Source organism: Protopterus annectens, chromosome 12.part0 (assembly GCF_019279795.1).
Source record: "Protopterus annectens isolate FY-2018-M chromosome 12.part0, PAN1.0, whole genome shotgun sequence".
Lineage (NCBI taxonomy): Eukaryota > Metazoa > Chordata > Ceratodontiformes > Protopteridae > Protopterus > Protopterus annectens.
The window spans coordinates 151568431-151591205 of record NC_056746.1 but is presented as its reverse complement, the minus strand read 5'-3'; the positions used below and the strand labels follow the sequence as shown (position 1 = coordinate 151591205).

General features: G+C 46.1%; 1 protein-coding gene across 2 annotated transcripts in view; it reads left to right on the top strand.

Moving 5' to 3' along the window:
- The window catches only part of GSPT1 (G1 to S phase transition 1), a 960922-nt gene that overhangs the window by 882088 nt on the left and 56059 nt on the right, over window positions 1-22775 (top strand). For both annotated transcript variants that reach the window (XM_044089181.1, XM_044089179.1), the window contains one exon: window positions 15462-15551. In XM_044089181.1, coding sequence (XP_043945116.1) covers window positions 15462-15551 — 90 coding nt within the window. The remainder of the gene's footprint in view (window positions 1-15461; window positions 15552-22775) is intronic.

Below are 22775 nucleotides of genomic sequence, written 5' to 3'. Positions count from 1 at the left end.
GGTCCCCTGACGGGTGTCAGAAGGTCCGAAACTGGGTCCGGGATCCATGGACCTTCCAACAGGTGATGGTGGAGAAACGGAAAACAAATCTGTCAAGGCCAGTAGGGGGCTATGAGTATAACAGTCCTTCCCAGCGATTTTGCTTTCTGTAAAAATCTGGGTATTAATGGGAAGGGTGGAAATGCATAAAGGAGACCCGGGGGCCAATCGTGTAGAAGTGCATCTCTCGGGGGGATGACCGGGAGGTGGTATTAGGACAAAGTAGCTTCTGCATTTTGAATTGATGTGGCTGGCAAAAAGGTTGCAGCAAGGCTGGCCCCATTTGCGGAAAATCAACTCCGCAACCTGTTTGAGAGACCATTCGTGAGGGAGCAATATCGCCCTGCTTAGCTTGTCTGGTATCACGTTGGATTTCCCCGGGATGTGCGTTGCTAATAGAAAACGCTGGGATGACACTGCCCATTGCCAGACCCTGAGGGCTTCTCGACAAAGGAGGTATGATTTGGTTCTGCCTTGTTTGTTCAAGTACCAGACTACTGACATGTTGTCCATCTGAATTGCAATAGTTCCCAGAGGAAGAGTCCTGAAAGTACTGCAGCGCCAGAAGTACCGCTCTCAACTCTAGAATATTGATGTGCAGATGTGATTCTTGATCTGTCCATGTGCCTTGGGCAGTCTTTCCTTGAAAATGCCCTCCCCCCCTATCAGGGACGTGTCCGTGGTCACAGTGGCTATGGGGGGGGCACAAAGGGTCTTCCGATTGTGGCATGAAGAGACGTCAACCACCACCGAAGGTCTCTCCTGCAAGAATCCGTGATGAGAATCATGTGGTGCATCGGTATTCTCTGGTAAGACCACTGAGCGAATAGGAGCCATTGAATTCGCATGTGCATCCTTGCGAGTGGTATAGCCAGGATTGCTGCCGCCATCAAACCTAGTACTTTCAGTACCTCTGCTGCTGTAGCTCTGTTCTTTGACACCAGTAAGCTGATGTTTTGGCGGAGAAGAGAAACTCTTTCGACAGGGAGACGTAGAGTGGTAGTTGAGGTATCTAATTCTGCTCCTATAAAAACGGTATGCTGCGATGGCGATAAGGCAGACTTTTTAAAGTTGATTGTAATGCCTAATTGTGATAGCAGAGTGTCAGAGTGTATTGTGTTGCCTGAGTCAATTAATGCCTGGTGGCAGCGGTTAGGAGCCAATCATCTAGGTATGGAAACACCTGGAATCCTAGATGTCTCAGGTGAGCAGTGACCACTGCCATGCATTTGGTGAACACTCTGGGGGCTGTGGTGAGACCAAAGGGCAGCGCTCAAAACTGGTAATGATTAGCTCCCAGCCGGAAGCACAGATGATATCTGGAGCGTCTGTTCATCTTTGTGATAGTACGCGTCGTTGAGATCTATGGAGCACATCCAATCGCCTTTCTCTAAAAAGGGAAAAATGGACTGAAGCGTGGCCATTCAGAACTTCTCTTTCTTTACGAACTGGTTGAGTCTGCTGAGGTCCAAGATATAGGTCCTCCAGTCCCTTGTTTTCTTTGGTACCAAAAAGAATCGTGAGTAAGTTCCGAATCCAACTTGGTCTGCTGGGACTGGTTGGATGACTCTTTTTTTCTAGCAATCTGTGGACCTCTACAATTGCTTGTTCCCTGAGATTGGGTGGAACATCTGGGATTCTCTTTACAGGAATGGGAGGGGAAGAGAACGGAATGAAATATCTTCTGGAAGTGTTGCTTTGTACCCAAGTATCTGATGTTATGTTAAGCCAGGCTTCTGGGTACAAAGACAAGCGACCCCCGACTGCCTCCAGAGCCTAACAGTTGGGCCCCCTTTCAGGGGTGCTGGTAGGGCTGACCGGAGAACTGACCCATGTCACCCTGTTGCTGCGGACCCCCTCTGCCGCAGGGGCGGCGTCTTCCGTTATAACCCCCTCCTCTGCCTCTAGAGGGGGTTTCTCCACGTGTATCCTGAAAGGCTGCCTGTGCTTTTCGGAACTACATTTTCCCTCCCCTAGGTCCCTTGGGGTAGGGCCGAGTAGGGGTCGAGAAATGGACTCCAACGGCAGATAAGGTCTTGCCTTCCTGCTCAAACCTGGTTAAAGTTTCCTTTACTTTGGGCCCAAACAGTGATGAGCCATCAAATGGGGTATTAATAAAGGAAGACTTAAAGGGTTCCGCAAAGGAACAGAGACGCATCCAGGCTTGTCTTCGAAGAGCAATGCCCAAACTAGCGGCACTACTCGAACCATCAGCTACATAGGATACGAGACGCATGGACGAGTTTACCACCGAGTTTAGGGTAGCGAGCTCAGCGATTACTTTGTCGGCCACCCCTGCATCTACCGTATCCTGGAGAGTATCTCCTAGCTCTTTCAGGAGATCTCTCTGTAGTCTTGTAAAATGGGTTAAGTAGTTCAGTGATCGCAGAGAAAAAGTCGCTGAACTAAACATGCGCTTCCCATATCTATCCATGACTCTAGAATCTCTGTTAGGGGGATGGATACAGGTGGATGTCTCAGATACTTCCTTTTTGGTGGCTGCAGCTACCACCATGTCATCAACAGGCACTCCCTTTGTCAAAAATGGCTTGTCCACTGGGACAGACATAATTTTGTTGGGTTTACGAGGAACAGGTTCCATGGCCTCCGGTGACTCCCACGCCTTATGAGAAATCAGTTCCATGAGCTCGTTGTAAGGTGGAGACACCCAAGAAGTGGAAGGTTGAGTCCCAAAAGCCTTCAAGAGCACGGACTCATCCTCAGGAGGGGGTCTTGGACTGCCAATCGCCCCTCTGACTAAGGATCTGTAGTATCTCTGCAAAGGAGATATCCTCAGAGGGGGATCGAGGGGACCCTTCTGACTCATCTAAGTCCAAGTGCCTCCTCTTGCACAATCTCTTCATGGGCACCTCCTGAGTGGGGGATCTGGGGAGGTTTCAGAAGAGTAGGGGACGCCCTGTGGGGGTACTTGAAGCTCGGGGTCTCTACGCTTAGAGGGACCGGTAGATGAAGAAGCAGACACAGGAGCTTGAGGGGAGAGGGAAAGCTGAACCGATGCTGACGTTGTCTTTGGAGACAAAACTCTCCTCATAGCATCGAAGGCACCATGGCTGCAACAAGAAGGAGTGGACGGACCCAAGAGTACCGTCCGATCCTTCCGCTCCAAAACCCTGGGCTCCGAGCCCGAAGTAGGAGCTGAGCTCATCCTAGCCAAAGCCCCAAGAGGAAGAGTCGGCACCGACAAATCAGTTAGACTATCCTCCCCAGACCCGACGGGAGAGCGTCGGCTCCTAGAGTCCTCGGTCGGTGCCGAGGACATTCGAGTAGATGGGGCCGATGGCACCGGTGCGGGTATCGGCTCCAAGGGTTTGACCACCATCGGTTCAATTTCCTTCGGCTCCGAGAGTCCAGTACGGCTCTGAGGAGTAGACAAATCCGGTTCCATGGTCTTCGGTACCGACAAGCTGGTCGGGGCCAACAACAATTTGGCAAGTCCTGGTGCCTGTAAATTGTAAAAGCTTCTGTATTAGCCGATCCATGTCCAAATCTGAAAGGCTGACTTAGGACTTAGCTGAATGCACCGAAGGTGCTGACTGTAGCATAGGTGAAGAAGGAACTTCAGAGACCGGCTCCAAAACCGAGAGCTGGCTGCGAAGCAAAGGCACACTTGGTTCCGATGACTGTGGAACCGATGACCCTCCTTCTGAAATCTTTGCCTTTTTCATGACTTTATCTGAAGATTTGGATTTTGAGGATTTGGAGGACATACTAGTACCCTCATAGCTACTCAACACTTCAGAAAAAAATTGCTGTAGCGATCCCCTGGGACTCTTGAAGAAAAGGAATGGCAAATGCTGTAGGTGTCTTGGAGGTGTTTAGCCCCCAGACAGTAGACACATTGAATGTGTCCGTCAGTGACGGACATTTTCTGCCCACAACCTGGGCATTTTTTTTGAATCCCGATTTAGGATGGGATTTCTCCTTATCATCCGACATATTTAAACAAACAGTAAACTGCAAAAAGGTAAATTAGTAAAGTTCTTACTGACTGAAAGGATCCACAAACAACTAAGCCCAATCCGGGCACTATCTTAACAATGTAATATAGATTACAAATATAGGGCTAAAGAGGCCCACAGAAAAAAGCCTGACTATTCTAAGGATTAATAATAGTAAATAAGGCTAAAGGCCCACACAAACGAAGAAGCCAACAAAGCCCTAACTTTTAAACTGTTTATAACTATAGAATATATATAAAAAGACCTAATGGTAACACACACTATTTTTTTTTAAACAAAAAGGAAAACTTTTTATAGACTTGCTGCTAATTTTTTTTTCCAAAATGGTCCGAGCTAACTGGATCACCGAGATCTCTCTTGCCGCGGCAAACTAGATCTGAGGTAATTCCAGCAGTGCATTGTAGGATAAGGGGCTTGGTCTCGAGCTACTGGCAAACCTTGAGCTTTGCTATCGGCCGTGTCGGAGCCAAGTTTCAGCTCCAAACCCATCAGTGAGAATAAACGGCAAGATTTAACAACTTCACATTGGATATTTCCTATCCTGGCAGAAAAAAAACAACCCTCAGGGCATTCCTTTCCCACCCAAAAATCAACTCCACCTAATTCCACACATTATACAGAATCTACGGGCTCAAGGCACCATAGAACCCGTTCCATTAGGACAAGAAGAAAAAGGTTTCTACTCCAGACTTTTCCTAGTTCTAAAAAAGGGTGGACCATGGAGACCAATCCTGGACTTATCTATCCTAAATCTTTATCTAAAAGTCCCCTCTTTCAGAATGCTCTCTCTACAGACCCTGCTTCCACTACTGCCACCACGAGCATGTTCTTTGTGTTTCACTGTTGCAGTCATTACATTTTGGTAATCTGCTGGCAGGTAGCCGTCGGTCTGAATAACAAAGTCTTGGGTCCTGTGTCGGTTGCCGTCTCCTCTTCCATGACGTCAGGCCATCAGGGGTATAAAACATGCACCCAACGCCATTTTAATCTGTCTTTCTTGCCACGCGGTGCCCGAAGCAGAAGCAGTTCGCAAGTGCCGGTCGGCTGACTCCTGAAATTTTCATTTTCGAGTTTCAGAACCGAAGTCTTCAAACTAAAGCTAAGTACCCCATTGGGGAAACTTTTTCTTGCTCCTTACCGATATCAGTAAAAGTTAATAATTGTATTACTTGTGGGAAGCAAATACCTCATAAGGATTTTCATTTGTACTGTATTCCTTGCCTAGGCCCTGATCACAACGTGCCTTGCTGTCAGTTTTGTGCTAAATTTAACCAACACACTATTAAGCGTCTGTATATTTTTGCTTCTAAATATTTTGGTTCAAGATTTAACTATCCTGAAATGTCGTCGATTAGCAATCCGACTACCGGAATTCACAAAAAACGCAAGGAAAAAGACAGAGACCGTCGAGGTCCAAAACCGACGAAGCTTCTCCTAAGCCGTTCGCTGGTACTCAATGAGGCGCTTTCGCAGCCCCTGATGCCCGCTACTTTTGAGTCGCAGGCCTCTACCGAGACCCATTCGGAGTCCGGTATGCCGTGAGATTCTGCAAGTATTGAACCCACAAATGTCTCTCCCTTGAATGGGTCCGGAGCTGCTGAGCAGGTACCGGCTTCTGAGGGTGTTTTCAGGCCTCAACATTTGTATATTAAACAGACACCATCATCAAAAACAAGGCCAAAACAACTTCTATGTCTAAAAAAAGACGCATGAGCCACGTGCTCAGGCCCCTATGCCTAAAAAACAAATGAGCAAAATGGCTGAGGATTTAATTACCTTGATCAGGGGTTCCCAACCCAACCCCCCCACCGCTAAGAGGCGTAGGCAAGGCACTGATTATGAATCTTCAGATCAGGTTTCCATTTCTTCTGATTCCTCTTCTGATCAGGAATTTTCTGTTCCACCTTATGAGGACTCTGCTGCAGAGGAAACCATCCCTTCTGCTTCTCTCTTGAGGATTACTCTTTTGGAGAGACTTTGCATACTTTAAGGGAACATTTTCACTGGAAGAGTCAGGACTTCTCAGAATCTAAAAAGAGGCTTAGGGATTTTCTTCTTCTTCAGCATAGACCTTTGGCAATACCTAATGTATTAGACATTGTTGATGATGTTTTCTCAGAATCAAGCATGGCTACTGATTCCCTGCCTCCGGCTCCTAGTAAGTCAGATGGATATTACAGGGTTCCTGACTCCCACAAATTTCTTTTCAAAAATCCTGAAACTATTTCTCAGGGTCCCAAGGGTGTTAAGGCTTCTACAGCCAAAAATCCTACCCCTTCTGATAGAGATTCCAGGGCGCTGGATAGATGGGGAAAGAAGGTTTATATGTCTGCAACCTTGGCAAACAGGGCTTTAAACTGCCAGTTTCATATGCTTAAATATCAACAGCATGTTATGGGCTTACTGAAACAGAAAATGATGTTGATTTCTGATTGTGTGGAAAATAGAGTTACAGGATTTATTGCATTCAGCAGAACAGGTTGGAAAGCATACTTTGCAATGTGGTTTTGATTCCTTGGAGGCCTCTTGCAGGGCCGCCGTAATTGGATCTATGATAAGAAGGCATGCCTGGCTCAAGGATCAAAATCTGCCTGGTCATGTTGAAGCTAAGTTGTTGGATGCCCCTTTACAGCAGGACAGTCTGTTTGGTAATAAGGCAGAAGAGGTTTTAAAGAAAATGGAAGACGAAGCTAAATCTGTGCAAACTGTAAAAGATTTCTTGCAAGTGCAGCCACCCAGGTTCAGTAGACTGGCCTACTAAGAATTGGTCCTTTCTTGTGTCCAACAGAGACGCTCAGGGCAAACCCAGATGCTCCAAAGGCTCCAGATATCAATCACAAGGATCTTACAGGTCAAAGCAATGGGGTGCCTTCACCTCCAAATCAGGAGGTAACAAAGCACAACCATACAGTACACAGACTCAATGACTTTCCTCTGCCATCTCCAAGCACTTAACTTTTGGCAGCCCCCTTGGGGGGAAAACTATCACTTCATGCTCAAAATTGGCATTTAATTACCCAATACAAGTGGGTATTAAACATAGTATCCCAGGGGTACAGATTTCATTTCCACACGTTGCCAATTCCAAACGGATGGCCAGATCTGCCACCAAACCAGTGGGCAGAGGCCCAGAAACAAGTCATGCCCCCCATGGATATGGGGGCTATTCAACCAGTGCCAGAAAAGGAAAAAGGACAAGGATTTTATTCAAGACCTTTCCTGGTACCCAGAAAAGGCAAATTATGGCATCCAATTCTGTAGTTATCAATTCTTAATACGTTCCTGGACATTCCAAAATTCAAAATGCTGACTTTACAACAGCTACTGCCTATGCTAGGCAAGAATGCCTGGTTGGTAACTCTAGACTTAAGAGGCATACCTGCATATCCCAATAAGGGAATCTTGCAGAAGATACCTCCGCTTCAAAGCAGGCTTTTTGCATTACCCATTCTCCGCACTGCTCTTTGGCTTATCTACTGTGCCCAGGGTCTTTACAAAGTGCCTGGCACCAATAATTGCATTTTGTAGACAAAGAAACATTCAAATTTATCCTTACATGGACGATTGCCTCATTCAGACAGAGAACAAGGACAGTCTTCTTCAACATGTGGCGTTTGTAAAAAGGCTTCTAGCATGCCTAGGGTACACCATAAACGAAAAGAAATCACAACTGGTACCCTGTCAAATAATTACATTCCTGGGTGCAAGCTTGAATACAGCTGCCCAGATGGCTTACCTCACGCCAGAACAAACAAATTCAATTGACAACATACTTCAAACAAGTGGCAACAAAAACCCTGCTATCTGCAAGACAAATTCTGCAGGCTTTGAGGTTCATCGCATCCTGCATTCTACTAATTCCATTTGCAAGACTGCATATGAGGAAAAATCAATGGTATCTAAAAAGCTTATGGAGTCAACATTGTCACAGCCTGCAACAATGATTTCTCATTCCCTGCCTGTAACAGGAGTTTCTTTGGTGGGCAGAGGCATGTCACCAAAACAAGGGACAGTCATTCACTCTACCCGCTGCCACCCAAACCCTAACTACAGATGCATCCAGACTATGCTTGGGGGGCCTATCTAGCAGGGAGATGCATTCAGGGCAAATGGAGCCCAAACCAACTGCATCTACATGTCAACCAGAAAAAAATGCTAGCTGTTCACAATGTTCTGATAGCCTTCAAGACTTCCTTCATCCAGGACAACTACTGATAAAGACGGACAACACCACAGTTATGTGGTACATAAACAAGCAGGGGGGTACCCACTCCTACCCCCTTTGCAGACTAGCCATGGCCTCGTGGAACACAGCCTCGACTTACCAAATACATCTTCAAGCTCAAGCTCAATTCCTGCCAGGAAAGCAAAATACACTGGCAGATGATCTAAGCAGAAATCTTATGGACCCGCACGAATGGAAACTGGATCCACAAATCTTCAGCATGTTAACACAAAAATGGGGGAGCCCAGACATAGATCTATTTGCCTCTCCCCAAAACTATCAGTTGGTCAAATTTTGCACAAGAACTCATCACACAAAAGCATGGAAAGTGGATGCTCTATCCTTCAGCTGGAAAAACCTATCAGTCTATGCCTTTCCTCCTCTGCCTCTACTCTCCAAGATCTTACTAAATGTCAGACAGGAAAAACCAAAAATGATTCTAATTGCTCCAGACTGACCTCGCCAACACTGGTACCCGCTTCTAAGGAATATGTCACACCTTCCTCCATAGTACTTGCCTCAAACACCTCACCTATTGTCTCAGCAGAACTGTCAAATTCTGCACACTCAGCTACAAACTCTGAATCTTGCAGCATGGCTAATCAACTAAGTTCACCAACCACATCTCTCAGTAAACCTGTGATGGATGTCATTTTGGAGGCCAGAAGGCCTAGTACTAGAAAATCTTATGCTGATAAATGGAAGAGATTCTGTGCTTGGAACCATGCACAAGGAATAGACACAGCAAAGCCCAATATTCCTCAGATTTTGCCATACTTAACTGAGATGCTTCACAAGGGCCTATCTTTTTCTTCTATAAAAATACATGCCTCTGCCATCTCGGCTCATTACAACACAGAGCCTCCCCTCTTTTCTCATCCCCTGCTAAAACAGTACCTCAGAGGGGCCAAAAATTTAAGGCCTCCCAGAAGAGCACCAACTCCTGCATGACACCTCAATTATGTGCTGGAAAAACTCATCCTACTTCCTTTTGAACCAGCAGCTACTGCGGATATAAAATTTCTTGGAAGACCGCCTTTCTTTTGGCAGTCACTTCAGCTAGAAGGGTTTCTGAACTACAGGCTCTCATGGCAGTGGAGCCTTTTATAATATTTTACCCGGGCAGGGTGGCCCTCGGGACCGATCCTTCTTTTATGCCTAAGGTGGTATCCAGTGTGGCTCTTAACCAGACCATTCACCTGCAAACTTTTTTCCCAAATCTGCAGAACAAGGGGGAGCGGATTCTGCATTCACTGGATGTACACAGACAACTAAGATTCTACTTAAACAGGACAAAATCTCTAAGAAAGTCTGAGCAACTACTGGTGGCATTTGCTGCAGGATCAGAGGAGAAGGCTATATCAAAGCAGACTATTTCTAAATGGATAAGCCATAGTATTCGTTTCTGCTACTTGCACCATGGTAAACCTGTGCCCAAGGGGATCAGTTCCCATTCCACCAGGGCTGCCTCTACTTTAGCTGCTTTTCTCAGAGGGGTCCCTACCAGAGACATTCAAGAAGCTGCTACTTGGAGCTCAGTTCATACGTTCACAAAGCATTACCATTTACCTGTCTTTTCTAAATCCAGGGCAGGCTTTGCCACTGCAGTCCTGTAGGACCTTATAGCTGCTCCTAATGCTGTTTAGTTCTATCCTCCCATCCATAGCTTTGGGACTCTACCCAAATGTAATGACTGCAACAGTGAATATCCACATCATTTGGGGATTCAGTAATGGCTCGCAGTTTGCAGTCATCTGCGAACTTTGTTAGCCAGAGTCCCTTAGTGTTGGCCTGTACTTCAGAGAAGTAGATGCCAAACAGGAGCGGTCCCAGGACTGAACCCTGAGGTACTCCACTTGTCTGGAGCTGGATTTGGAGTAGACTACTTTTACAGTCTGGGTTCTATCAGGAAGCCAGTTGGCAACCCATCGAGTGACGTAGAGATTTATGCCCAGCTTAGTAAGTTTTATCTATGATTCCAGAGTGGGGGATGGTGTCGAAGGCCTTGTCGAGGTCCAGATAGGCTGTGTGGACCATCTTACCCTCATCCACAGCTCTGGAGACTGATTCGAAGAAGTCAGTCAGGTTCAGGAGACAAGATTCGGCCCTTCACGAACCCAAACTGGGTGGAGTCTAGTGTTTGAAGGTTGCCAATGTCTTTGTTTATAAGTTCCATGATATTGCGTTCCATGCCCTTGCAGATCAGGCTCATCAGACTGATGAGACGGTAGTTCCCGGGATCCAAGGTGGATCACCCCTTTTGGAATGGGATAACTGTAGCTGTGCACCACTAACTGGGCACGAAGCCTGAGGTGAGGCTATGATTAAACATGACACTTAGGTGAGATGCCAGTTCATTTTGGAGTTCATGTAGTACACAGCCAGGGATGTCATCTGGTCCCATGGATGCTGTATTTTTAGTTTTGGAGAGTGCAGTTTCTACCTGTGTGGCCGTGATTACTGGAATTTTGGCAATCTTTTGGTATTGAGATGAACCCTTTAGGGGGTGAGAGTGGGGTGAAGTTGGCACTAAATCGATCTGCCAGGATATTGACAATATCCTTGGGCTCAGTATTTTTAATAATATTAAAAAGGAAAAGCACGACGCTGGGACACCAAAAAGTATGTTAGCGCTTTTGTTTATTAAAAATATGTAGACTTCTTCAGGTCTGAAGAAGTTTACATATTTTTAGTAAACAAAGGCGCTAACATACTTTTTGGTGTCCCAGCGTCGTGCTTTTCTTCTTTAATTTTATAAGTTTTGTGATTACTAAGTTGTTTGTTCATCAGTATATTTAATGCCATTTTGTTGTAGCTTAGAGCAGATCTGAGCATTGCCATTTAGATTCTTGACATAACTATAGAATGCCTTGTGGTTGTCTTTGGAATCTTTGGCAATTTTATTTTCGTAACTAGCTTTGGAGGATTTTGAGGGATCTCAACTTCTTACTGAGGCTGGTAAGGGAGTTTTTTGCGTCCTGGGATTTTCCTCTTTTCTGCAACAGTTTCTTCCTTCTGTTGTATAGTTTGTTTATGGCAGGGGACCACCAGATTGGCTTCCTTTTTTTGGAGGAGTGTGTCTTGATTCTGTTTGGGATGGCACGATTCATGCACGAGTGGATGTGCTCGTACAGTGCCTTAGTGTAGGATTCAGCAGTCGAACCTTCAGCTCCCGTCTGCATGGGTGCCATGAAGTTTGTCACTTCTGACTTAAATAGCATGAAGTTGGCTTTGGAGAAGTATTTTTACGGAGGTTTCCTTACTGGGGGGTGGGATGTGGATGTTAAGGGTGATTTGCTTATGGTCAGACCTGACCAATGAGGGGGTGACCACTGGTCTGGAGCATCTCTCTCCCATGTTGGTAATAACCAAGTCTAGGATATTGGAGCCCCTGGTGGGACAGTGGATTAGTTGATCCAGGGCGTTGGAATTTACGAATTCCAAGAACCGTTGGGAAAAGATGTTGGTACCCGAGTAGTTTTCCCAGTTAATGCCAGGGTAGTTGAAATCACCCAGTATTAGGGTCTTTGGTTGTATCTTAATAGTTTCCAGTATGTTTAGAAAAGTGTAGTGAGAATCTCGGGGCATGGTGGGGCATCTGTAGCAAGCTACAATTTGGATTGCAGTCTTACCTAGTGTTAGTTGCACCTGGAGAATTTCAGGTGCATTGTGTTGAGCAACTAGCCTGGAGGTATGAATATCCTTGGTGAATATGGGCACTCCTCCACCTTTAGTGTTTCGGTCTTTGTTTGGGGGCCAAAAAGTGTGCTAAGAGTTGTAGCCTGGTATTGCAGTGGTGCTCTCTGGAGTTTTGAAACCAGGTCTCGGTTACTGCCCAGATAAAGATGTTCTACATTTTTAGGAGTGCCTCGAGAGAGTGCATTTTGAGGTTTAGACTTCTAGCATTGAGTAGCATTACCTTCAGATTTTGCATGCTTATATCTGTTATGGTGGTGGTTTTGTCCTTTGAACCTTGCCTAAAAAAGGCACTATAGGGGTGGCAAGAGCTTTAGCCAGTAACCTGAATCCCAGGGGTGACAGGTTCAGACCATCTCTGGAAAAGCATCGTGGTTTGTCGATCATGTCATCCCAGGCAGACAGATACTGCATCGTTTGAATGACCCCAGAAGCTTAGCCAGTTGTTGATTTCTTGATGTCCCTGCTTCTTGGGACTAGGTTTCACTCTGAACCTTCCCAAATCATCCATGTCCCTAGAACAAGACAAGGTGTTCCTAGGGTGCAGGATCTGGACAGACCTAATGAAGGCATTTTTACCCCAAGAAAAAATGATCTCCCAGACAAATCATTTCCAGGACCTTCTCCACACAGACCAGCTGTCAGCAAGGCAGTTCTTGTGTCTCCTGGGTCTTATGGTAGCCGCCATCCTCATACTTCCTCTAGCCAGGATGCACATGAGGAAGCTACAGTGGTATTTAAAGAATGTATGGTCCCAGCACAACAATCCTTTGAGCTCCCAAATACCCTTCCTTGTCTACGGACAGAACTAAGGTGGTGGGTACAACAAATTCAAAGGAATCCAGGACTTCCTCTGTGCACACACTCACACCAGCTCAACACATGCACACACATGCTTCAGATCTGGGCTGGGAGCTAATATGGAGGGACTCAACGTGCAAACACCTTGGCAGGCATCTCTCCTAAAAAAGCACATCAGTGTCAGGGGAAATGACACAGGTTCTGTTAGCCCTTAAGGCCTTTCTCCCTATCCTTCAGCCAGGCCCGCTACTAATCTTTACAGACAACACCACTGTCATGTGGTACATCAACAGTCATGGGGGACTAGGTCCTACCTCCTGTGGATGCTGGAAATGCAAATTTGGGATTTAGCCTCACAGAACAACTTATCCCTACAGGCAAGTTGCATCCCTTCCCAGAACAACCAGCAGGCGCACGTCCTAAGCTGATCATTCTTCATATGTCACGAGTGGATGTTACACAGGGAAGTTTTTCTAGACATTGTCCACCAGTGGGTTACTCCTGAAGTAGATCTGTTTGCCTCCCCCCTGAATAGACAACTGATAAAATTCTGTACCAAACACCACTAGCTTGGAGAGTGAATGCCTTCAACATTTCATGGAAGGGACAATTTCTGTATGCCTTTCCACCCTTCCCTCTCATTCAGAAAGTACTCCTGAAGGTCAGGAGAGATGTCAAAATGCTTGTTGGTGACTCCCTGTTGGCCAAGGCAGCATTGGTTTCCCCCTTCTACCGTCACTTGCCAAGGACATTCACCACAAGTTACCTCACAAGGCGGACCTACTCACACAACAGAAGGGAACTCTTCAGAGGGAAGGGGAATTCATGCATCCCCAATTGCAGACACACAATTTGGCAACTTGGCTTATTCCCTAACCCCGAACCAATCTGCCATCCTCAGTAAACAGGTTCTGGATGTGATCCGTGAGGCCTGACGTCCTAGCACCAGAAAGTGTTATGCAAATAAATGGAAAAGGTTCTGCACCTGGATCCCAGGCTAAGGGAGCCAGTGTGGCACAGCCCTCCATCCGTCTCATCCTGGATTACTTAGCTGACCTACTACACAGTGGCCTCTCTTTCTCCTCTATACAAATTCATACCTTTGCTGTATCTGCTCATTTTCCAACTGAGCAGCCCCTTTTCTCACACCCTTTGATCATATAGTTCCTCAGAGGGGCTAGCAACTTGAGGCCCCCAGAAGGGCAACAACACCAGCTTGGGACCTTAACTTTGTCCTGGAAAAGCTCACCCTGCCCTCTTTCGAACTGGCTGCTTCAGCAGAGCTAAAATTTCTTTCCTGGAAGACAGCATTCCTTCTGGTCATCACTTCAGCCAGAAGAGTCTCTGAGCTGCAAGCTCTCATGGCTGTGGAACCCTTCATCATTTTCCATGCAGACAGAGTATCCCTCAGAACTAACCCATCCTTCATGCCCAAGGTGGTATCCAGTGTGGCTCTCAACCAATCCATTCACTTGCCCACCTTCTTTCCTAATCCCCAGAACAAGGGGAAAGGATTCTTCACAGTCTAGATATGCACAGACAGGACTAAATCCTTCAAAAAGTCTGATCAATTACTGGTGAGCTTTGCTACAGGGGCAGAAGGCAAAGCCATCTCCAAGCAAACCATTTCCAAATGGATAGCTCACTGCATCCATTTCTGCCACAAATAACATGGAAAGCCTCCCCCAAGGTGGTCAGGACACACTCCACCAGAGCAGCCTTCACCTCTGCAGCTTTCCTTAATGGAGTCCCAACCAGGGACATCCTGGAGGCTGCCACCTGGACATCTGTTCACACTTTCACCAAGCATTACCACCTGCCTCTCTTCTCCAAATCCAGGGCAGGGTTTGCCTTTGCAGTCTTGCAGGTTATCCTAGCCAGCCCCTAGTTTTCTTGACTGCCTCCACCCTCTTCCTCAGCTTTGGGAATCTACCCAAATGTGATGACTTCAAGGTGAAACACGAAGAACATAGTACAGTTGTTACACTTACCAAAAATGTAGATGTTCGAGTGTATTCACTGTTGCAGTCCTGGTTTCCCACCCTTCATCCCCCTTATTCACTTTTTCCCTACAAAGGACTTATTGGTATTTATTTTCCACTGGTGGGGTTCTTCCACCAGAACCTGGCCTCCTACTTTGGGGGCTCCTGACAGGTTAGGGCAAGAAAAACTGATGTAATGGCATCAGCTGCCTTACTTTATACTGCTGATGACCTGACGTCAGTCCTCAAGTGACAGCAACCGATGCAGAAATACTAAGTCTCTGGTATTCAGGCCGGCTGAGGGCTACCCTGGCAGGGATAACTCAAATGTGATGACTGCAACAGTGAATACACTTGAACATCTACATTTATGGTAAGTGTACACAGCTGCTGCAAATTCTTAACCAGTGTTTTTCTACTTCATGTTTGAGTCAGTCTGAGTAAGCTTTACTACAGAAGTAACGATATTGCAAAGGCTGGTTATGTCAAACTGTTCACTATTCTGCTGATGGTATATATTTGAAACCGATGTATTGTCCTATGTGCAGGTCATTTTTGTGAATCTAATTTTAGTATTTCTGTAACAGTTGACCGTGACTGTTTGCAAGACATGCATATTTTTGCTATTACACTGAGCAGAAGCATTTCAGCTTTTAGCAACGGCATGCACCGGTGAATGCAATTTTTAAGTCTAATAATTTTTTCTTTTTTTTTTTTTTTTTTTTTTTTGTTTTGCAGATAGTTATAATTGAGCATAAGTCAATAATCTGTCCTGGTTACAATGCAGTGCTGCACATCCATACGTGTATTGAAGAAGTCCAGATAACAGTGAGTTATGAATGCTTTTCATTATTGTTGAAGAGTAATATTTGTGGCACTTGACAGTGCAGAGCATATTCAGTGGTGTTTTCTTTGCAAAATCGACTAATTCTTTGAATTTCATTTTTAAAGTATACTGCTTTTTACTTTGACCATGTAGATGTCCTTCTATTCCCATGTTGTAGTATTCTGTACTCTTGGGTTTCCTCCTTTTGCTACCTGAATGTCCAGCCAGGATTCAAAAAGCTTACAGTCACTACCAGGTGCGTGGGATGTCTTTTGTGGCCAGAGGTACATGAGCCTTAAAAGTGACGTTTGCACACACCAGACCTCTGAACTTCTGTGCCGCCAGTTGAACGTTGGCTGTACCGGCCATCTGATCAAGTATATTAAGATAAGTATCCCATTGGGGATGTTTTATTTTAGGGTCACTGCATACTTCTGTTGGGTTCATGTCATCCAGGAAGGGTAAGTGTAGGTGCGGCCATCAGATTCCCAAAAAGATGCCCACAAGCTCTACCTCATTTGTCTTGGGCTTACACACAACCATAAGGCCTGCCCTGTCTTACCAGGCCTTTGTCCCAAAAACCCAACGTAGCAGATTGCACACGTTGAACATATATCTAGCAAATCAACTATTAAAAGGCTTAGCCTTGGGTATGGAGGGGCCATCCAAAGAGCTGGTAGAGTCGCACAAGAAAAAAAGCCAAAACTACTAGGGCTGCGCCTTCGCCATCCGATGTCCCTCGTGTGGCTGACTGCCTGGGGGAACGATCAGTTGCTGCCGATCTGGGTAGAGCGGGTACTGATGTTGGAAGCTGCAGAACCTGGAGTGGAAGGCACATCCTCGGAGGTCTCTCAGACATCTGCTTCCGACAGTGAGGGGGAAACCTCTGCTTGCATCGGCCTCCCGGATGGATCCCTCCCCTACCACGCTACTAAGCAACACCAGGCCTACCCTGACCCAGGCACCCCCTAGGCCTTCTCTGAAAAAGGAGGAGAAGAGAAAGCGTGCTTCTTCCCCCAACAGAAAGCCAGCCTGATTGGCAGGCCTTGTCGCAGAGTTTATTCAATACCGTCATGGGCTTAAGGCCTCCTTACTCCCTTACCCTCCCCAGTGGCTCCTCCTGTGATGAGCTCTAGGCCCCAGGTGATAGACACCTCTCAGGTGGAATTGGAGGAATCCTCTCAGACTTCCTCAGAGGATTCACTTTCCTATGTCTCACAATTACCGTCCCCTCTTGGCTATGCCTCCCAGAGGTAGAATCTGCTGAAGCACGCTCCTCAGCTGAGGATCTCGCCTTTGGGGAGACAATTCCTAAGATGAGGGAGCATTTTAAATGGAACTCTTCTGAGATGACAGAAGTCCAGAAAAGATGCTACAAACTCCTTCAGATGGACTCCCTGCCCCTTCAGCTATACTACCAGTACTGCCAGCCTTTCTTGATGCATTCAGTGCAGCATCTCTCAACCCAGACTCTCAGCCTCTGGCACCCTGCAGGCCTGACAGATTCTGCAGAGTCTCTGAAGGGGCCAAATGTTTGGTTAAATGCCCTGCTGCATACCTTGACACTGTCCTTGTTTCAGTGGACAAGGCTTCCACACTACTTCCATCCTCTTCCCTCCTGCCTACTGACAAAGATAAGGCCATGGAACTTCTGGAGAAGGTCTACACATCTTCCACCCTCGCTTTCAGGGCAATAAATTGTCAAACTCATATGTCCAAGTATGCCCTAGCCCTTTTGGAAAAAGCCAACAAACAATTGTCTGATATTCCCGACTCTCCTGCCAAAGCTCAATTGTCTGGTATTATTTCCCTAACCTCTCAGGTCACTAGGCACTCTAAGTGCAGTTACGATGCTGCAAAGTTTTCAGCAAGGTCAGCTGCATCAGCTTCTGTCCTTAGGATATATTCCTGGCTGCAGTTACAGCCCCTACCAGATGACATCTGGGCCAAACTTTTAGATGTACCTTTAGACAATTCGTCTCTATTTGGGACTAAAGCAGCAGATTTATTCAAAACCGTGCAACAAAAAGGGAAGGAGCTGCAAGACCTTAAGCAATCTGTTCATGTATCCTGTCTCCAAATTCCATAGGAATTACCTCTCCAAAACTCAGTTTATCAGGAAGCATCCACCCCCACCCCTTGTTCTAGGCCCAGGAAAGCTGCCAGGAAGCAAGCTACTCCCTCCAGGCCTGCACAGACTTCCATTCAGAAGCCTTAGTTTCAAGACATGGTACGTAGTCTGTGACTACCTGCCACTCTTGAACCCACCACCATTCCATCCCCCTGTCATTAAGGCTCTCTCACTGTCTCTCCGTGTGGAAAAGCATCACTACAGACAAGTGGGTCCTATCCATAGTAGAAAAAGGCTATTTCATGACCTGGATAACTTCCCCATCTTGGAGGTATTCCCCAGCCCCTCCCCCCCCAAAGAACAGTTACCCCTTTTTCAACCAGTTCTAGACAGCCTCATTGCACAAGGTACTATTCAACATGTCCCACCTTCAGAAAAGGGAAAAGGATTCTAATCCAGGCTCTTCCTAGTCCCAAGGAAAGATGGGCCCTGGAGACCAATCCTAGATCTCTCCCACCTAAATCTCTTCCTGCAAGTGCCCACCTTTCGAATGCTCACCTTGCAAACACTTTTCCCTTTGATCTTACCTCAGGGGTTCATGGGTATCCTGGACATCAAGGATGCCAACCTTCACATCCCCATTAGACCCATTTTCAAGAGATACCTGCGATTCTCTATGGCCTCCTCACATTAGCAGATGTTCTTCGTGTTTCACTGTTGCAGTCATTACATTTGGGTTATCTGCTTGCAGGTAGCCCTCAGTCGGCCTGATTAACAAAGTCTTGGGTCCTGCGTCGGTTGCTGTCCCTTCTTCCATAACGTCAGGTCGTCAGGGGTATAAAACATGCAGCCGACGCCATTACATCAGTCTTTCTTGCCGTGCGGTGCCCGAAGCAGAAGCAGTTCACAAGTGCCGGTCGGCCAACTCCCGAAATTTTCATTTTCGAGTTTCAGAACCGAAGTCTTTAACTAAAGCTAAGTACCCCATTGGGGAAACTTTTTCGTGCTCCTTACCGATGTCAGTAAAAGTTAATAATTGCATTACTTGTGGAAAGCAAATACCTCATAAAGATTTTCATTCGTACTGTATTCCTTGCCTAGGCCCTGACCACGACGTACCTTGCTGTTGGTTTTGTGCTTTATTTAATCAGTGCACTATCCGTCGTCTGTATATTTTCACCTCTAAATTTTTCGGTTCTCTGTTTAATTATCCAGAAATGTCGTCTGTTAGTCATTCGACTACCGGGATTCCGAAAAAACGCAAAGATAAAGACAGAGACAGGCCGCCGAGGTCCAAAACTACCGACAACGCTTCTCCTAAGCCAGTCACCAGTTCGCCGGTACTCAGTGAGGCGCTTTCGCAGCCCCTGATACCTGCTACTTCTGTTAAACAGGCCTCTACTGAGACCCATTCGGAGTCCGGTATGCCGCGAGCTGCTTCAACTATGGAACCTGTGGATGTCTCTACCTTGGATGGGTCTGGAGCCACTGTGCAGGCACCAGCTACTGATTGTGTATTCAGGCCTACAGACTTGCATATTAAACCAATGCCTCCTTCTTTACTTACGCCTAAATCTCGATCCATGCCTAAAAAACTGACGCCCAGGCCACATGCTCAGGCCTCTATGCCTACAAAACAAATGATAAGAATGGCTGAAGATCTAATAACTCTAATCAGGGGTAGCCAACCCCCCCCCTCTCTTCTAAGAGGCCTAGGACTGAAGTTGATTATGAATCTTCTGATCCAGGATTCTGTTTTTTCTGATTCTTCTGATGATCTGGATTTGCCCTTACCTACTTATGAAGATTCTGATGCAGAGGACTCCATTCCCTCTGCTTCCCCTCCTGAGGATTTTTCTTTTGGGGAAACCTTACATACTCTTAAGGGAGACATTTCCACTGGGAAAGCCAGGATTTTTCTGATTCAAAAAAGAGGCTTAGGGATTTCTTCTCCTACCTCAGCATAGGCCTTTAGCTATTCCTCCTGTACTAGACATTGTTGATGCTTTTTCGGAATCTAGTTTGGCCCCTGATTCCCTGCCTCCTGCTCCCAGAAACCGGTACTACAGGGTCCCTGAGTCCCACAAGTTCCTTTTTAAAAATCCTGTTGAAGATCCAGAGACTATTTCACAGGGGCCCAAGGGCATTAAGGCATCTACTGCTAAAAATTTTACCCCTTCTGATAGAGACTCCAGGGCGCTGGATAGATGGGGTAAGAAGGCTTACACTTCTGCAACCTTGGCCATTAGGGCTTTAAACTGCCAGTTTCATATGTTAAAGTATCAGCAACATGTTATTGGACTGCTTAAACAGAAAATTATGTTGATTCCTGACTGTGTGGAAAATAAAGAATTACAGGATTTAATGCATTCTGCTGAACAAGTTGGAAAACATACTTTGCAATGTGGTTTTGATTCATTAGAGTCCTCTTGCAGGGCTGCTGTTACTGGGTCTGTGCTCAGAAGGCATGCTTGGCTTAAGGAGCAATCTTTGCCTGATCATGTTAAAGATAAATTGTTGGATGCTCCTTTAAATCAGGACCACCTGTTTGGCAACAAGACTGAGGGAATTCTTAAAGATAGAAGATAAAGCTAAATCTATGCAAACTGTTAAAGATTTTTTACAAGTTGAGCCTCCTAGATTTAGTAGGCACTGGCCCACTAAGAATTGGTCCTTTCCAGCCCCTTCCAGGTCTTCTCAAGCCAAACCCAGACACTGCAAAAAACCCAGGTTTCAGCCCCAGGGGACACGCAGAACTAAGGAGTGGGAGGCCTCCACTCCCAAATCTGGTAATAAGACCCCTACTATGGTAAACTGTCTTAATGACTTCCTTTTAAAATTTCCAAGCACTTATCAACTGACTGCCCCTTTTTTTTGGGGGGGGGGGGGATTGCTGTAAATGCAAAGAATTGGGAATTCATTACCCAGGACAAATGGGTTTTAAATAGTGTCCCAGGGATACAGATTTCACTTCCACACGTTGCCAACAACAAGGGGGTGGCCGGACCTACCCCCAAATCAGTGGGCAGAGGCCCAAAAGCAAGTACTTTCTCTCTCAAGCATGGGGGCTATTCAGCTGGTACCAGAAGAGGAAAAGGGACAAGGTTTCTACTTGAGACATTTCCTGCTATCCAGAAAACACAATTCATGGCATCCTATCCTGGACCTGTCTACTCTAAACACCTTTTTGGAGATTCCAAAATTCAAGATGCTGACTCTTCAGTTACTTCCTATGCTAGGCAAAGATGCCTTGTTGGCAACTCTATATTTAAAAGAAGCATACCTGCACATCCCAATCAGGGAATCTTGCAGAAGATACCTACTCTTCAAAGCAGGCTACACGCACTATCAGTTCTCTGCACTGCCCTTTGGCTGATCTACTGTGCCCAGGGTATTCACAAAGTGCTTGGCTCCAGTTATTGCATTTTGCAGCAAAGAAATATTCAAATATACCCGTAACTGGATGATTGTCTAATTCAGGCAGAAAGCCAGGACATACTTTTGAATCTTCTGGCCTTTGTACAAAGGGTTCTAACTTGTCTGGGGTACACCATAAAAGAAAAGAAACACCTGGTACCCTGTCAACAAATTATATTCCTGGGAGCGAGCTTGAATAGAACTTCCCGGATGGCTTACCTCATGCCAGAGAAACAAATTCATTTGACAACCTACTTCAAACAAGTGGCCACAAAAACCCTGCTGTCTGCAAGACAAATACTGCAAGCCTTGGGGTTCATGGCCTCCTGCATTCTTCTAATTTCATATGCAAGACTGCATATGAGAAAACTACAGTGGTATCTAAAAAGCCTATGGTGTCAACATTCTCAAGACCTAGAAACAATGATTCCTATAATACCTTGCCTCTGCCTAGAGTTCCTTTGGTGGGCAGAGGCCTACCACCAAAACAAGGGACTACCTGCCGCCCAAACCCTTACAGACGCATCAGACTGTGCATGGTGGGCTCACCTGACAGGGAAGTGCATTCAGGGCAGATGGAACCCAAGTCAAATGCACCTGTATATCAATCAAAAAGAAATGTTAGCTGTACAGAATGCTCTGACAGCCTTCAAGGACCACATTCTTCCAGGACAACTAATGGTAAAGATGGACAACACCACTGTTATGTGGTACATAAACAAGCAGGGGGGTACACATTCTTACCCCCTTTGCAGAGTAGCCATGGTATTGTGGAACACAGCTTTGAGCTACCAAGTGCACCTACAAGCTGAATTCCTGCCAGGAAAATTAAATACACTGGAAGACGGACTAAGCAGAAACCTCATGGGCCCACACGAGTGGAAACTGGAACCAAGGATTTTCAACATGTTGACAAGCAAATGGGGGAGCCCAGATATAGACCTGTTTGCCTCTCCCCAGAACAACCAATTGGACAAATTTTGCACAAGGACTCCCCACAAACAAGCCTGGAAAGTGGATGCTCTGTCCTTCAGCTGGAAAAAACTATCAGTCTATGCCTTCCCCCCTCTGCCTCTGCTCTCCAAAGTACTACTAAAAATCAAACCGGACAAGCCAAGGATGATTTTGATTGCTCCAGACTGGCCGCGCCAACACTGGTACCCCCTCCTGCGCAGTGTGTCACTGTTATCTCCATGGCACCTGCCTCAGACTCCTTCCCTGCTGCCTCAGCAGGAGAACTAGATTCTGCACCCTCAGCTTCTAACACTGAACCCTGCAGCTTGGCTAATTACTTAGTCTCTCCTTTACCATCCCTCAGCAAACCTGTGATGGATATAATTTTAGAGGCAAGGAGGCCTGGTACTAGAAAATATTATGCTGAAAAATGGAAAAGATTCTGTGCCTGGAACCATTCTCAAGGGATGAGCACAGCAGCGCCCAATTTACCTCAGATTTTACAATACTTAACTGAGATGCTTCACAAGGGCCTATCTTTTTCCTCCATTAAAATCCATGCCTCAGCCATTTCAGCTCATTATAACACAGAACCTCCCCTCTTCTCTCATCCACTGCTCAAGCAGTTCCTCAGAGGGGCCAAAAATTTGAGACCACCCAGGAGAGCTCCAACGCCAGCCTGGAACCTTAACTTTGTCTTGGAGAAACTCACTCTACCTCCTTTCGAGCCAGCTGCTACTGCAGACTTAAAATTTCTTTCTTGGAAAACAGCTTTCCTTTTAGC